The sequence below is a fragment of the Plecotus auritus genome (assembly GCF_963455305.1).
Source record: "Plecotus auritus genome assembly, chromosome: 7".
NCBI classification, from domain to species: Eukaryota; Metazoa; Chordata; class Mammalia; order Chiroptera; family Vespertilionidae; genus Plecotus; species Plecotus auritus.
This window is the reverse complement of record NC_137774.1, coordinates 76,881,637-76,898,862: the sequence shown is the minus strand read 5'-3', so window position 1 is coordinate 76,898,862 and position 17,226 is coordinate 76,881,637. Positions and strand designations below refer to the sequence as shown.

The window sequence follows — 17,226 nt, the reverse complement described above, 5'->3', positions numbered from 1 at the left end:
GGTGGGAGAAACAATAGACTAGGACAGTGGTCAGCAAACTAAGGCTCGTGAGCCACATGCGGCTCATGAGCCGCGGTTTGCCGCTCTGTTGACTAATGAGTTTGCCAACCACTGGGATAGGGGCTTAATCACAAGGAACAACAACAGCCTGTAATTATTGGAATTGAGAGTCTAGGTCAGTGGTCGGCAAACTCATTAGTCAACAGAGCGGCAAACCGTGGCTCGCGAGCCGCAGTTTGCCGACCACTGGACTAGGAGGACCTGGCCTAGACCATTGCTTTAATGAACTTTTAGGGGAAAAAAGGGTCTGCCTTTTTCTCCTGTAGCCAGCCTAGAAAAATCAACGGAAGGTAGATTTTGGAGGAAGGATCATTGGAGCTGAACAGAGAGAGGCTACTGAAGATTATCCTTAAGCCTGGGGGCTGTGAGGCCCACAGCGCCCCTTCTTCTTACTCCCCCAGTTTGTGGAAGGCCACCTTCCCTCCCCTACACTGCCAGATTCCCTACACACTGTAGGGCAGGGAGCAGGAGCTGTGGAAGGGGGGGGCGAGGGAGGACTCCTGACACACAGGGAGGGAGGAGGGGGAGTTGAAGAGGAGGTGTAGGGAGAGTAAGGAAGGCTGGGGTGGAAAGAGAGGGCAGGGCAGAGTGGGCAACGGTTGGGGGTTCTTGGAGAGTGAGGAGGGGGGCTGGAGGGAGAAGGGCCTGGGGAAGAAGTGAGGAGAGGGATGAGAGGGTGCGCTTGGGCTGGGTGGGAGTGTGGTCTGAGGGAGCAGGTGAAACTCTGAGGGGTGGAGCCAGGGACTGGGGGAAGGATCGCGGTCCAGCGCCGGGGTTCCAGACCCCAGCTGGGCGGCGCGGGCAGCGGACACGGAGCTGTGCCATGCGGGTGCCCCTGGCGGTGCTGGCGGGGGTGGCGGCGCTGGCCGGGGCGCTGAGCTTCGTGCTGCTGGCGGCCGCCATCGGCACCGACTTCTGGTACATCATCGACACCCGGCGGCTGGAACGCGGCGCCCTGGAGGTGCAGGACGGTGCAGGGGGCGCCAACCGCAGCCAGCTTGAGCCTCTGAGCTCGCACTCCGGTCTCTGGCGGACCTGCCGGGGTAAGGGGTGGGGGACCTGTTGCTGGGCGCGCACCCCTCCGCGAAGCCGCCAAGCCTTAAATGCGCTGTCCCGGGGCGGGAGGGAGGTAGGCAGGGAGCGGTGGCTGCCAGCATCCCTCTGAGACCTACTTTCCACACGCGCTCCCGGTGCGGCATCTGGGGAGGGCTTGGGGGCACCTGCGGGCTGGGGTCCCAACTCCAGGGCGCCGGCCCACTGCTTACTCTGCCTCCTCCAGTCCAGAGCCCGTGCGCGCCGCTGATGAACCCCTTCTGGCAGGAGAACGTGACGGTCAGCGACTCTAGCAGACAACTTCTCAGTGAGTCCGGGAAGGGGGTTTGGAGGGAGACCCCGGGGCTGGCCACCAGTTTTGGAGCCCCTCTCCCACAGGCGGGCGGGGGCGGGGCGGAGGGGTGGGAGGAGGGAGGAGGTAGGGGCTCTCTGGCTCCGTCTGTAACGGGTGCGGTCTAGGATTCTTTCGACAAACCTTGCCTACAGGCTTTCTGTGCTCCAGGCAGGGTGCTGATGAGTAAGAACCAGGCCTGCCCTCCAGGAGCTCGCAGACCCGCTGGGGAGACAGATGTGGGAATTCTTAGTTGCATTTTAGAGTGACAGCAGCATGAGGGAGGGCGGGTGATCCGGGAAGATACCTACACCAGCTGGCAGCTGAATGCCGAAAAGAGAGCAGGTCTCGCCTGTAGACCACCAGGCACACCCCATATCAGCCTTATTTGTATCCTCACTGTTGAAGATACAGAAGCTAGGGAGGGAGGTGGGGAGTTGAGGAGGAGTTGCTTGGCTGTAGCCGGATGGAATAAATACTTGCTGAATGATTCAGGGAAGGCAATTCGGAGGCAGAAAACAGCCCTCTCCCTCCAGGGGCCATGGTGTCTGTCTTGGTCATGGCTGATTTCCCACATAACTAAGTGACCTGGTACTTGTAACAAGGGATAAGGCCAGCCCTATCATAGATAAAGGCCCACCTCTTATCACAGTGCCCCCCACAGTGCCTGGAACGCAGTGAAGGTGTAAGGACGGAATGCAAGAAAACAGACAGGGGCAGAAAGAACACTTGTGGAGGGAGGGAGATAAACATAATAGTTCAGTTCACCGAGGCTTGTAGCGGGCCAGACACAGAGCCAAATGCTTTCCATCTATGTCATCATTTAATCCCACAGCCTCCATTTCCATCTTCATTTTTCCAGCAAGGAAACTGAGGCCCACAGAGGTGCCGGAGAAAGGATCTGATGAGGCAATGAGGACTGAGTTCCATAGACCTTGCAAAATGTGGGCCGTTTCTGATAGACTTACTGAGGCTTGTCCCCAACATGGCCCACCAGGGCTGCCAGGGTCTCTTTCCAACTCCATGGTCCCCTTCGCTCTTTTCTTTCTAACTATGAACTATGCTGGCCTTAGGCCAGTTCCAAGAACATGCCAAGTTTCCTCCGGCCACAGGGACTTTGCACATGCCATACCCTCTACCTGGAGTCTGTCTGCTCCTACTTGCCAGCTTGACTTGGTCAAGCTTCTGCTCCTAATACAGGTTGTGTGACTTTTTGGGGGTTAAAATCTGATGCCCTCATTAGACTTTGAGCTCCATGAGGGCGGGGACCATGCCTGTCTTGCTACTGCTGAATCCCCAATATTTAGCACAGAGGTTGGCATAGAGTAGGCCATGAAGCAAGGTTTTCTGAGCAGGTATGAGAGTGAATGCAGACTATATGTTAGAGGTGGAACTCAGTATATATTTGTTGAATGAATGAGTAAATGAATGAACCAAATCTGTTTCTCTGTAGTCCAGTGACTTGCTAGGAAATATTGAACAACTGGCTCTCTGGGGGAAGGGAGTCTTGAGTTATAGCATTTGCCAATTTCTGTGGTGTAAATATTTCCAGTGTGGTCAACTTCAAGCTATCAACATGATGTTAACTGGCTCATCCCTAAAATGTAATAGTTGGTTCTTGTGAGCTGATATGACCCAGTTCCAGCACACCACTGCATGAAGTCCCACTGAAGGAGACATCCTCCAGACACCGGGAATATGTGAGAGGTTGACAAACAATGGAGGTACCAAGGACTCTGTCCTCAGCCCCAAGCTGGACCAGGAGGAACTTTTGGGTGTTCCTGGAGCATTGTTTCAAGAATAATCAAGAGTTCCTGCCCTTGAAGTAAGGGAGATGGGGTTCAAATCCCAGTTCAGTCCCTTACCAGGACCCTCTGTGAACCTGGCATAGGTGTCTTAACCTCTCTGAGCTTCTCTTTCCACATCTATCAAAATGAGATGTCAAAACCATGAGGGGGTGTGGTCAGGCTCCCATGAACTAGCTGGATGAAAAAAGTATAACTTTACCTTGCACCTCATATAGGGCCTGGTTATTGTGGGATGTCTATGCTGCATGAAAGAATGATTTCATATAAAAGTGCTAGGCACATAGTAAGTGCTCAATAAAGGCAAGTCCTCTTGACCATTCCTCCAGCCTCTTTTAGATGTGGCCTCATCTATGGAGTGCTGATCCTTTGCAGGGCTGGGTGCTGGCATTCTGCCTACTTATCACATCTATGGGTAAATTGGGTGGCAGTGGTCTGACTTTTTTTTTGTGTGTGTGAAACTTGATGATGCAACACCACTGTGTGCTCCAGGACTTTCAAGAAACAGGCAAAACTCAAATTCAGAGTCTGTTCATCTGTTCACCCTCTGACCTAGGTCTAACCCTCAGCCTCATTGCCAACTAGGTGTGTGACCTGGTTGAGCTTCTGTACCTCTCCTGGGGAAAATGAGCATAACTGTCATCTCTTTTCATAAGGATATGCAGGGATGAGATGGGAGAGTGTTTTTAAAGAGCTGTAGGCAGTGCCTGGCTCTGTAAGTGCCCCTTAAATGGTAGCTGCTATTATTACCATTGTGTCACCCACTGAAGAGAGCAGAGTGCCCCTTCAGACCGTGTGCTTGCTGCAGATCACCCCTGGAGAGAGCTTTTCCCAGAATCTTTTTATCCCCAGAACTAATTTTGAATCTTGTCCAAGATCTTTGATTATGTGAAGATATTCTATTTCTTTAAGAACCCACTGCAGAGGCCATGAAGGAGAGAGGCCAGTTGTCAAGGCAGCATGTTTTCTGGGTCAGCTTCCTGGCCAAGCTCTAGTGGGTGAGTATGGGAAGAAGCCTGGATTTGTCCTCCAAGAAAACCCAAGCAGGCAGGGCCTGGAATAATTTTTGGTGAAGAGAGGTCATCCAGTTCAGCACAGTGGAGATAAAAAAAGTCACAGTCTTGTTGTATCAGCCAGGAGTCTTTTGATGGCAAGTGACAGAAACTCAAATTGTACTTGTTTAAACTTGCTTCCTAGTCCAAGTAACTGGAAAGCTCCAGCCTCTGGCACTAAGAGAACTAAACTCAATTTCTTTCTTTTCCTCTCTGAGTTTTGCTTCTGTTTGGGTTCTATTTTCAAATCCTCTCCAATCTTAGCAACCCAAGCAGAAGGAGACTTTCTATTTCTTAAATAATTCTGCAAAACCTTCAGGTAGGTTTCTCATTGGACCAGACAAGATCACATGCCCAGGTCTGAGCCAATCACTGTGGTGGAGGGGATGGGTTGTACTAACTGGCCCTGAGTTACCTGCTACTTGTCATGAGGGATGGGGTCAGCTCTATCATAGATAAAGGTCCACATCTTATCAGCTGTGTGACTTCTGGCAAGTCACCTGCTTCCTTAAAATAGGCTGCTTTGAGATGAAATGAGGTCACATAAGCAAAGCACCCAGCTCAGAGGGCACTGCTCACAGTAGGAGCACAATTAACATCTCCTCCTCCTCTGAGTCATATTGCTTCCCTTAGAGTCAGGCTTTTCATCTGTAAAATGGAGCTTTCACAACAATCCCAAGAGGCAGGTACTATTGTTATCATCTTCACGTTTCAAACGAGGAAACCAAAGCCCAGAGAAGTTAGGTAAATTACCAAAGTTTGCACAGTAACTGGAAGATCTGGGACTTGAACCCAGGCAGTTTCTACCCTTTCAGAATGATGCCACACCAAGTATAATTTCAGTATCACATGAGTGTACTGAGACCGGAGGCCATGTCAGTCCAGAGGAGGAGCTCCTGGCCTTTCTTGGGTTTGGAGTCCTGCTGTGCTACTCTGTCTCCTCCAGAAAGGCGATCAGAGATGAGAAGGAGTAGTTGGTGCAGGGGTGTGAGGCAGGACAGAGCTCAGCGTGTTCCAGACACAACTGGAAGTGCACCTCTTAGGTGCACCTCAAGTGCTCCCCATGCCTGACCACTCTGTCATCTTCCAAGGGCCCAGGAGGAAGGTCAGGTTGGTCGTCCCCCAGACAAGCACCCCAGACCCAGAGGGGTTAGTATCTTGCCCAACACAGCAAACCAATGGCAGAAGCTGGACTGAGGGCTAGTGGCCTGGCCTGGCCATCCTCTGAGGAGGCAGGTTGGAAAATGACAAGATTGGTTTCCAGCAGGGGAGGAGGTGGCGGGGACCAACTCGGATAAAGGATTGGGACATACTGATGTTGAGGCTACCTGGGCCCAGGAGGGAACTTTCATGTGATGTATGCATAGCAGGGAGGAGGCAGGTGGCTGGGGTCTGAGCTCCTCCAGGCATAGAGCCCCAGGCTTCAGGTGCCCTATGAAAGTCAAGCACACATTCTAAACTAAAAAAAAAAAAAATCATATTTAAAGTAATTCCACTGCTTGGGGGTTTACCATATCATTTTTGTAACATTGAAAAGCAAGACTCAGCTGCAGTGCCTATGTGTGGAGTCATGGCTAAGCATTCACATGTGGTATATCCATTCTATGGAATATTATGTGTCCTGAAAAAATAATACACGAACATGCATAGAACAAGAAGATATACTGCAGAATGTACAAAGTAGGTTCAGAGTGTTATGGACTGTATGATTCCATTTGTTATCCCTCTCCCCCAAACCTCCCAATATTATACATTTTCTATAAGTATATGCCAAAATTTTAAGATGCATCTTTATTTTATACTAGAGGCCCGTTGCATGAAGATTTGTGCAATAGGTCTTCCTTCCCCTGGCTGCTGGCACCAGTTTTCCTCCAGCACCCGGGACCCAGGCCTTCGCTCTGGCTGCTGCCTTCCATTTTTGCTCTGGCCAGAGCCTTCAATCTTCGCTCCAGGTCGAGTGCCGCTCCTGTAGCTCCCTCCACACCCTGCCCTGCCCACATAGCAGGCATCCTGCCCTGCCCAGCCATTCCTCGCTTGCATGCCTGCTTCCCAGAGTGGCTGGGGGGGGGGGGGAGGGGGCTGCATCCATCTTTGTCAAGTTAATTTGCATACTCAGTTGTGATTGGCTGGTGGGCATCATGAAGTGACGGTCAATTTGCATATTTCTCTTTTATTAGTGTAGATACTAGTAGCCCTGCGCATGAATCCGTGTGCCAGTAGCTCTCTGCGGGGCCTGGCCACTCCGTGCCTGCTGCCCAGAGGCCCTCTGCAGCCAGGGTGGAATGCTTGCCACGGCGATGAAGCAAGCATTCCGCCAGGCCGCTCACGCTGCCCACTCTCAGTGGCTGCCCCCTGGGACTGGGGGACTCTGGTGGGGTTGAGAGGACTGGGCATCGCCATCTTGGGCTATGGGCACCACCATCTTTGTGATGGAGTGATGGTTAATTTGCATATTACCCTTTTATTAGATAGGATAGATGAAAGAAAACAAGCCTGGCACTTATAAGTGTGAAATGCTGTGGGTGATCAAACACATCCAAGTGTGTGTCTTAGAGAAATAGGTACATATATGGGAAGACATGGAAATATATAGAAAAAAGACTGAAAGGATGTGCCTGCAAGCATTCCTGGAGGTTCACTAGGGGAGGAGCGGAAGAGAGAGGAGTTGAGGGCGGCCAAACGGGTGTTGTTTGAATCTTCTCTAAGAAGAATGTTATATATTCCGTCAAACTAGCCCCAAGAGGAAGCCCTAAGGAGCAGTGTAGGTTACTATTTGTGACCCCTGCCTGTCTGTCCAGCTGCAAGAGCCGAGCTATATGTGTTTTCCGGGTACCTCCTCATTGAGGTCTTGGCACATTCTGCCCCCTCTTTTGGGAACACCTATCTGTCCGTTACCACCTTCTCATCTGTCCTCCAGGTCTCAGCTAAGTTGTCTCCCTCCCCGCCCCCCAAGTCCTTCCTCACTCCCAGGCTGGGTTAAACACCCCTTGTCACAGTCCCACCACCTTTTGTCAGCCTCCTTTGTTGTTCCATTCCAGCTCTGACTCTTCATAGCTGTTCCATCTTGAGCAACTGGCATAGGAACCTTGCACCCTAGTTTTCTCGTCTGTGAAATGGGAATTAAAAAGTTCTACCAGCAGAGCCTAAGGTACTCGAGGAAAAGAAAGAAACAATTATTCCAACATTCAAAGCCCATAACAGCTTGACAAAACCAGAAGATAATCCAGGGTCCAATGGATAGGTGAGGAAACAGGCTTTTGAGAGGGGACTTCATTTGCTTGGTAAGAGGTGAGTAAGGATCTGAACTTAGGTCTTTGCTTGTAGAGTCCCGCTCCTCCCATATCACCACAATGCACCCTGGAGACCATGAAGATAAACAGGGTCAGCCCCCACCTCAAGGGGGCTAAGTTCTGGTGACCACAGACTCAAGGATAGATATTTACAAAAATTTTAAACATCCACATTCTTACCAGGCATAACAGGACTGAAGGTCTTTGAACCCCTCTTGGATCCCCAAACTCACATTGACAAGATTTGAAAGGAAAGGCAGTGGCACTTCCCCCTGTGGGAAAAGGTTCCTGAGACTTCCTTCTTTTGCCAGAGCTTCTGATGTTTCTGGAGGAAAGGCATGTGCCTGCTGTCTTTAAGAGTAGATCTGTTACTTAGCCAACCACCTGGGGCTCCCTGATCTCGCAAGCATTGTGGGAGCCCCGTTTTCCCACCCAGTGGTTCTTTGAACAGTGTGAGCATGGAGCAGTCACAAGCCCAGCTTTCCTTGGCAGGAACACCTTAGCTTCTTTCTGGGTTTGCTTTCTTTTTCCTTGTAACAAAGCACTTTTTTTTTTTTTTTTGGTCTTGTTTGATTATTTATTTTTGCATTCCACATATAAGTGAAATCATTCGTTATTTGTCTCTCTCTGACTGACCTGATTCACGCAGCCCAATACCCTCTGTGTCCATCCATGCCATTGCAGAAGGCAAGATTTCATTCTTTTTTATGGCTGAGTCATGTTCCATTGTGTATATGCACCATCTCTTCTTTATCTATTTGTCTATCAGTGGACACTTAGGTTGCTTCCATGTCTTGGTTATTACTAATAATTCTGTAATAAACATGGGAGTGCATATACTTTTTTCGAGCTAGTATTTTATATTTCTCCAGATGAATACCCAGAAGTGGAATTGCTGGGTCATATGGTAGTTATATTTTTATTTTTTTTAAGGAACTTCCACATTGTTTTCCACAGTGGCTGCACCAATTTACAACCCCACCAACAGTGCATGAAAGTTCCCTTTTCTCCACATCCTCACCAACACTTGTTTGTTGATGTGTTGATGATAGCCATTCTGACAGGTGTGAGGTGAGGTCTCATTGTGGTTTTAATGTGCATTTTTCCTGATTATTTGTGATGTTGAGCATTTTTCATGTGTCGGCTGGCCATCTGTCTGTCCTCCTTGGAGAAGTGTCTATTCAGGCACTTTGCCCATTTTTTAAAAAAACTGGATTCTTTGTTTTTTGATGTTAAGTTGTATGCATTCTTTATATATTTTGGATACTAACAGTTTATCAGATGTATCATTTGCAAATATCTTCTCCCATTCAGGTGGTTGTCTAGCAACAAAACCTTTTTGAGTCAAAAAGATCTCTTGCACTGGGGACACATTTGCCCTTGATGAAATCATGGCCTGCCAACATTATTATTAATTTTACAGAGTAACTTTAGCTATCATCTGCTACGTTCCCACTGTAAACTATAAGGGATTGGAAGGTGTCACCCCCCAAGACAGGGAATGGGACATTATTTGGAAAAAATGCCTTTGCAGATGCAATTAAGTGACGGATCTTGAGATGAGATCACCCTGAGTTAAATCGGTGGGCTCTCAGTCCTAGACCAAGTGTCCTGATAGGAAAAGGATAATCAGAGGAGAGGAAAGAAGGCTGTATGTAGATGGAGGTAGATGTTGGTGTGAGGCTGCCACAAGCCAAGGAAAGTCAGAGGTGGTCAGCCACCGCTGGGAGTTGGAGAGGCGGGGAAGGGTTCTCCCCTAGAGCTTCTGAGGGACCGTGGCCCTGCTGACACCTCGATTTTGCACTTGAGGCCTCCAGAGCACGAGAGAAGAAAGCCCTGCTGTGTTTAAGACGCCTGGTTGGCAGTAATTTGTCCCGGCAGCCCAAGGAAACTGGGCATCCAAAGAGGTGCCCCCCTCACTGCCCGCCCTGTTCCTCTGCCCCCTCTTTCCTCCTCTCCCCCATCATCATGCCTGTTTCCTCTGGACACGTCCAAGTCTGTGATTGCCTCCCCTTTCCTCGCTGGTCCTGGGCTCTGCGGCAGAGCTCGCCCCTTCTCAGAGCCCGAAGCATTAGTTTCTGAAAGCGATGTGGCTGGCGAGGGGCACATATGCAGAGAGGACAGCACTCCTGCTCTGAGACTGCAGGAAAAATTCAGAAATAACAAAGACGAAGGCCCGTGAAAAAAATAAAAGACGCTAAACTAAATTTCAGCAGGGGCTCTTACAACTCTGGGGGGAGGGTGTTCTTCCCGGGCTTTTAATTGAATGCGTACATCAAGTCAGCTGGTGGAGCATCTGGGGACCCTGCGCGCGGGCGCCAGCGGAGGCGGCTCTGGGAAACCTCATTAATTTCTAAATGAGAAATGATTTCATTTCTCAGCCGGCGTCTGGAGGCAGGGCCGGCGGGCGCCAGGCCCGCAGGACCAGGTTTCACACCAGCTGCTGTGCTTCCTTGCCCACGATTTTCCCTTAAGAAAGGGAGGAAGGAAGGGAGGAGGGAGGGAGGGAGATGGGCCACAGGTCTCCTCCCTCAATCACATTTTCTCCTGTGACAGCCCTGGGGGAGGGGTGGGGGTGGGGGAAAGAGCAGGGGAAGGGAGGAGAGGGGCGGGGTGGGGGAAGGGGGAGAGGGGCGGGGCGGCGGGCACGGAGATCAGTCTAGTTTTCCTGCCTCACCAAGGGTGGCGGCATTTAGCGAGTGAAGACAAGGTGACGTGGTCACAGTGGAAGTCACACTGAATTGTTTACTTCAGCATCCTTATCACTGCAGGGTGAGGATTTAGTGAGGACTTACTCTACGGACACGCACTGAAAGCCTCATGCGTCCCCACCTCGAGCCACATAGCATCACCTCCATCTCACACCTGCGGAGACGGGCCTCTGAGGGATGAGTGACACGCCAAGGCCCAGGTCACAGCCTGACCTCAAATGCTGACCACCTGGCCCTGAAAGCCATGCATTGAACCACAGTAAGGCCATCTCACAAGCTTCCTCGGTTTCCTGGAAACCGCCTCCCAGCCACTGGCCTCCTAGGACCCAGCTGGGAGAAGGGCAGACAGGTGCCTGGGGGCCTTCGCGCTCTCACCTTGCCCGGCCTTTCCTCTCGCTCTATACTGGCCAGGAACATATGACCTGCCCAATCCGAGGGCAGAGTCGTGTGGCCTCCTTCATGCCGGGAAGGAGGAAACAGATAGCGGGATCGTTAGTGATGTCTGTGGAAAACACCCAGTTTGCCTCAGCACAGTCACATCCCAGCACACGATGCATGACCCGTGTAGCTGCTTTTCTATTTACTTCTTCTTGACGGAATTGGATGTGGTGTAGCACGGGTGAAAATAAAGAAGGCAAAGTTAAAAAACCCTTCAATACTTAAAGATGTATTTTTCCTCTCTCCTTCATCTCTGTCTTTCTCCCCCTCCAACACACACACACACACACACACACACACACACACACACACCCCAGAGGCACAGGTACATCCTAAGCACACTGTAAAAAAACACACACACTGCCATAGTTTTATTGTTTTAGCTCTTAATTCATTAGGTCCACAAATGCCTGTTGAACACTCACCTTATCTTAAGAGCCCGACTAGAAACTCAGGGATACTATTGCACAGAAGGAGACAAGATCTGGCTCATCAAGGAACTCACAGCTCAGCAGGCAAGACAGAAAAGTGACTAAGATGCCTCAACACCAGGGAACAAAGGCCAGGACAGTGATGGGGAGCTGAGGGCCCAGAGAGGGGCCGTGGCAGGCTTGGTGCAGGGATAGGCTTCCGGAAGGAGTGCTGCTCCACTTGCCCTGAGGGGGAGAGGACAGGATTTGTAGTCACGCCTAGCTTGCTGCCAAAAAGATTTAAAGAGGCTCAGTTCCCAGCTCGCGGCAAATGACCAATACATATTTGGTGAATGAATGCCTGGTGAAAAAGAACTTTGCAATTGTTTCCTTTCTGCTTTGGCTGCCAGGAAGCTCAGAGCCAAAGTGGTGGCAACTGTTTAGACCTGGAGATCTTGAAACCCCAGAGGTCTTCCAGCCCTCTCCCCACCCCACCCCCATCACCATGGGTCTTGGCTTTCATGTAATTCATTATCTTCTACTTTCTGATTTTGTAATGCGAGTTCTGATCTTGCCTTGTAATGTGTGTACCCCTCTGTTCCATCACCCCATGCCGCACTCACCCGCTTTCCCCAGGGGATTCCACCTCACAGGGCACACTCCCATCTTGACCGGTGACCCCTGCCTTCACCCCGCACCTGCCTCCTTCACCTCTCTCAGGTTTTACTGGGATGTCACTTCTTCAGGGAAACCACTGCCCAAACCCTCCTCTGCTTTGTTCATTCCCCTCCCCGCGCATTTGTCACCGTCTGTCAACTCTGTCACTTGTTTCTTTGTTCACTGCTGGACTCCACTCCCTAAATATCAGCCCCACGAGGGGAGAAGGCTTGTTGTGTTTGCTACTGAGCCGGCCGGGCCAAGGTGGCCGGCACACAGTATGCACCCAGCAAACCTTAGTCACTGTGTGAATGAGCGAGTGAACCATAACAACGCCTACCTCGCAGGAGCCCAGAACTAAGGGGCCAACACAAACCTTGCACAGACGAGCCTCAGTAACTGTTGTTGTTATTATTGTTAGTAATAGTAATGGCCGTGTTAATTAAAACCAGGAGGTGCTCAGGAAATGCTTGCTGATTGGCTTCAGGGTGTTGTTGGTAACCCTCGCCTGCCCCCCTCTCTCCTCAGCCATGCACGGGACCTTCGTGATTCTGCTCCCCTTCAGCCTCATCCTCATGGTGTTTGGGGGGATGACAGGGTTTCTGAGCTTCCTCCTCCGAGCCTCCCTCCTCCTGCTGTTCACGGGGACCCTCTTCCTCTTTGGAGGTAGGTGCCCACCCTACCTGGGGTTCAGGCTGCAGGAGGGGCTGTGCAGGAACCCCCAGCAGGAGAGGGGAGGGGGGGTCCCATCGCCTCTGGGGCTCAGCTTCCCCATTGGTGACCTCCCAATTGGAAGAATGAGCAGTGTCCAGCCCACGGCCCTGGGTCTGTGGCCCGAGAGGGAGGCAGAGGGGTGGGGGCAGGATTTGAGAATTGCTCCCGCGATTCACCAAAGGAGCCACAGGGGGAGCGCCAGCCGCAGGCTGTGGCCTGTCAGGGACCGGCCCTGGGGCCTGCTCTCCTGTGCACCTGCCGCTCTGACAGGTGCGGCTCTGACGGCTTGCACACCGAGGCTTTCAAAGATGGGCTGCAGCACACGGCTGGTTGTTTCCAGGCCTCCCTCCTCCTTCTTAAAAAAGCAACCAACACAGTTATGACACACACGCACACTTGTCCCCGGAGGTGGAGATAGTGCGAGAGCCGCTCCGCCACCCACGGTGATTGTTAATATCGGCACTAATAGTCCGCCCACGACCAAGTCTCGAACACAGCGCTGCCCCTTCGAACTTACTGTGATGGCAAAGTTCTCTACCCTGCGCTGTGCAGGGTGAGAGCCACAGACCAGGCTACGGAGCACCTGCCACGTGGCGGGTGCCAATGAAGGGCTGAGCTGCCCATTGCAATGAAGTCTGCACTGCCATGTGTGGCAGGGGCTCCGGGACTGGGCAGCACAGCGCTAATTACTTATCTTTGCAGCCCCACCGTGTGCCACGTGCTGTGCCAGGTGCCGGGGAATCCAGGAGGAGTCCCTGGAACTCAGCCCACTGGGGCAGACAGACATTAGTTAAGTGATTTCACAAATAAATGCACAATTGAGGTAGCATCTCACGCCTGTCAGAATGGCTACCATCAATAAGTCAACAAACGACCAGTGCTGGCGAAGATGTGGAGAAAAGGGAACCCTCGTGCACTGCTGGTGGGAATGCAGACTGGTGCATCCACTGTGAACAGTATGGAGTTTCCTCAGAAAATTAAATATGGCCCTGCCATGTGACCCAGTGATCCCACTCCTGGGAATATATCCTAAGAAACCCGAAGCACCAGTCAGAAAGAATGTATGCACCCCTATGTTTATAGCAGCGCAATTTACAATAGCTAAGATCTGGAAACAGCCCAAGTGCCCATCAGTAGATGAGTGGATTAGAAAACTGTGGTACATTTATACACATGGAATACTATGCAGCTGTAAAAAAGAAGGATCTCTTACCCTTTGAGACAGCAAAGAGGGACCTGGAGAGTATCATGCTAAGTGAAATAAGTCAGTCAGAGAAAGACAAATATCACATGATCGCACTCATAAGTGGAATCTAAGTAACAATATAAATTGATGAACAAAAAACAAAACAAAACAAAAACCCCAAAACAAATAAATGCAAAATTACAGTTCTGACCTGGGCCATGATGGAGGGCTATGTGGGGGCTGTGAGGCTACAGGGGCGTTTGACCAGACAGACACGTGAGCTGAGATATGGGGATGGAGAGGCGTTAAGTGATGGCATAAGGAAGGGAAGGGAAGGAAGGGTGCACGGGGCAGAGGGACCGACCTGGGCAAAGGCCCTGGGGTGGAAGGAGGACATGCTTGGAGAGGGCAGGGTGGCTGGGCCGGGGAGGATGGTAGGGTTAGATCTGCTCTCCTCTGTCCCCTACAGCCCTCGTCACACTCACCGGCATCAGCATTTACATCGCGTACTCGGCTGCCGCCTTCCAGGAGGCGCTGTGTCTGCTGGAGGAGACGGCCCTCCTGGACCAGGTGGACATCCGCTTCGGCTGGTCCCTGGCCCTGGGCTGGGTCAGTTTCTTTGCCGAGCTGCTCACTGGGGCAGCCTTCCTGGCAGCGGCCCGCGTGCTCAGTCTGAGACGGAGGCGGGACCAGGCCATCTGAGTCTGGAGGCCTGGGGTGGTGGGAGGGAGGTTGGCCTGGGCCTCAGGGACCCATCTTGGTGGGCTGTGGTCTCCTATTCCACAGAGACCACCAGTGGAGGCCAGGGGCCAACCCCAGGATGCTGTGGACTGAGCTCAGGGCCTGCTGTCCTCTCAGCACCTGTGTGTGTGCTGTGTCCATGCGGCTGTGTGTCCTGTGGGCTCAAGGAGGCCGAGGGAGTGTAGGACTGTGAAACAACAAAAACAAACCCTTAGTCATAAACAGAGCATTACAGATTGCAGCTTCTGTGTGCCTGCTCTGGCTTCATTTCATCCTCACCGCTGCCCTTTGGATCAGTTCCTCTTCTTTGGTATGGACATGGAAGACCAGAGAGGTTAGGTAAGGTGCACAAAGGTGAACAGCAGAGCTGTGGCATATTCCTCCTTCCGAAACAGTGTCCAATCCTTTACCACAGCTTTTCTGAGCAGGTTTCCGGCTGGCCATGGTTACTGTGTGGGACTCAGACATGTTCACTGGCTGAGGGTACTGGGGAGAAAGGAATACAACTGGGACTGGCATTCAGATCTGCCTGATTCCAAGATGATTTTCTTTCCACTCCTGCCACTGCCTACCCAAGCATGTCAAACTCGCGGCCCACAGGCTGCATGCCTCATTTATTTGGCCCATGTTAGCCTTGGAGTTTGACATGCTTGGCCACACCACCGACTTTCTATCTGCGTTTGGGTTAGGATGCAGCTGCTGCTTCTTTTCTGTCTAGTCTGGAAAAGTGTAAAGTGGGGGGGAATGCTTGCAGAACCCCACCTGGGCGAGTAAGCACAGCTGCGAAATCAGTTACCAGGCTGGGGAAAAAAATGAAAAAAAATTTTTTTTGGCACAAAGTGAGGGCAACCATGCCAATGAAAAGGCGGTCTTTTCTGCCACCTGCTGGTCATATGGTGGAACTGCGTCAGAAGCAGGCCTTCAAAATATTTGTTTTCAGTGTGTCCAGCAATGAATGGGGCAAATGCAGGCAGGGGTTCTCAACTGGTGATGAGACATTTGACGCTATCTAGAGACGGTTTTGGTTCTTACAACTGGGAATGAGAGCTACTGGTATCTAGAGGGTGGAGGCCAGGGAGCTGCTAACATCCTACAGTGCACAGGACAGCCCCACAACAGAGAATGACCCAGGCCCACGTGTCAGCAGTGCCAACGTTGAGGAATCCTGCTAGGGGAACGAAAATGAATAAAAACAGAAGAAAATGTGTGTACTCAAGGAACTGACAAATACTGGGAAAGAATCTCACTCATTTAATAAACGTTTACTGAACACCTACTATGTGTCAAGAACTGTTCTTGGTGTGAATGGATGACAAGATCCCTGCCTTTACTAACCTACATGGAAACAGCCAATAAACACGTGGACCAACAATACATATGAGAAATTCAGGTAGTAATTAGCCAGTAGTTGTGAAGAACATAAAACAGGCTCATGAGATGGAGGGTGGCTAGGAGAGACACTACTGCCAGAAGACAGTCAGGGAGGGCCTCTTGGAGGAGGTGGCATTGTGCTGAGACCTGAATGAGGAAGCTGCTATGTGAGGAAATAGCAGATTAGGCAGGTGACAGTGAGTATAAAAGCCCTGAGGTAAGAACAGGTTTATGTATTTGAGGGAAAGGAAGAAGGAGAATTGAGGGAGAATGGTGGGAGGTGAAGTGAGAGAGGGGAGGAGGATGGAGAGGAGGCGGGATGGTAGTGCCCATGGAACATGGTAAGGAGGTGCTGATAATTGAACAAAGTTTGGAATCAACCCATCCTATTCCATTCCATTCCATTCCATTCCATTCCATTCCATTCCATTCCATTCCACTCCACTCCACTGCACTCTACTCCTCTCCACTCCACTCCACTGCATTCCACTACACACCATTCCATTCCACTCCACTCCATTCCGCTCCACTGCACCCCACTCCATTCCACCCCATTCGACTCCACTCCATTCCACTCCATTCCACCCCACTCCACTCCACTCCACTTCATTCCACCCCACTCCACTCCACCCCACTCCACTCCATTCTACTCTACTCCATTCCACCCCACTCCATTCCACCCCACTCGACTCCACTCCACTCCACTCCATTCCACTCCACACCATTCCACTCTACTCCACTCCATTCCACTCCACTCCACCCCACTCCACTCCACCCCATTCCACTCCACACCATTCCACTCTACTCCACTCCATTCTACTCCACTCCACTCTATTCCACTCCACTCCACTCCACTTCACTCCACTCCACTCCTCTCCACTCCACTGAATTCCACTCCACTCCACCCACTCCATTCCACCCCACTCTACTCCACTCCATTCCTCTCCACTCCACTCCACTCAACTCCACTTCACTCCACTCCACTGCATTCCACTCCACTCCACCCCACTCCACTCCACTCCACTCCACTCCACTCCACTCCATTCTACTCCACTCCACTCTATTCCACTCCACTGCATTCCACTCCACTCCACTCCACTCCATTCTACTCCACTCCACTCTATTCCACTCCACTGCATTCCACTCCACTCCACTCCACTCCATTCCACTCCACACCATTCCACTCTACTCCACTCCATTCCACTCCACTCCACCCCACTCCACTCCACCCCATTCCACTCCACACCATTCCACTCTACTCCACTCCATTCTACTCCACTCCACTCTATTCCACTCCACTCCACTCCACTTCACTCCACTCCACTCCTCTCCACTCCACTGAATTCCACTCCACTCCACCCCACTCCATTCCACCCCACTCTACTCCACTCCATTCTACTCCACTCC

General features: G+C 51.4%; 1 protein-coding gene across 1 annotated transcript; it reads left to right on the top strand.

The window, feature by feature from the left end:
- Positions 1-802: 802 nt before the first annotated feature.
- Positions 803-15,722, top strand: TMEM114 (transmembrane protein 114). Its single transcript, XM_080680068.1, has 4 exons — positions 803-1,103; positions 1,340-1,420; positions 12,336-12,473; positions 14,177-15,722. Exons 1-4 carry the CDS (start codon positions 884-886, stop codon positions 14,407-14,409), a joined length of 672 nt encoding a protein of 223 aa, XP_080536194.1. The 5' UTR covers positions 803-883; the 3' UTR covers positions 14,410-15,722.
- Positions 15,723-17,226: the final 1,504 nt, after the last annotated feature.

Coding starts and splice junctions, on each gene's coding strand:
- TMEM114 (XM_080680068.1), top strand. CDS start 884: ATGCGGGTGCCCCTGGCGGTGCTGGCGGGGGTGGCGGCGCTGGCCGGG. Junction 1,104..1,339: donor TCTCTGGCGGACCTGCCGGG/GTAAGGGGTGGG, acceptor TGCCTCCTCCAG/TCCAGAGCCCGTGCGCGCCG. Junction 1,421..12,335: donor CTCTAGCAGACAACTTCTCA/GTGAGTCCGGGA, acceptor CTCTCTCCTCAG/CCATGCACGGGACCTTCGTG.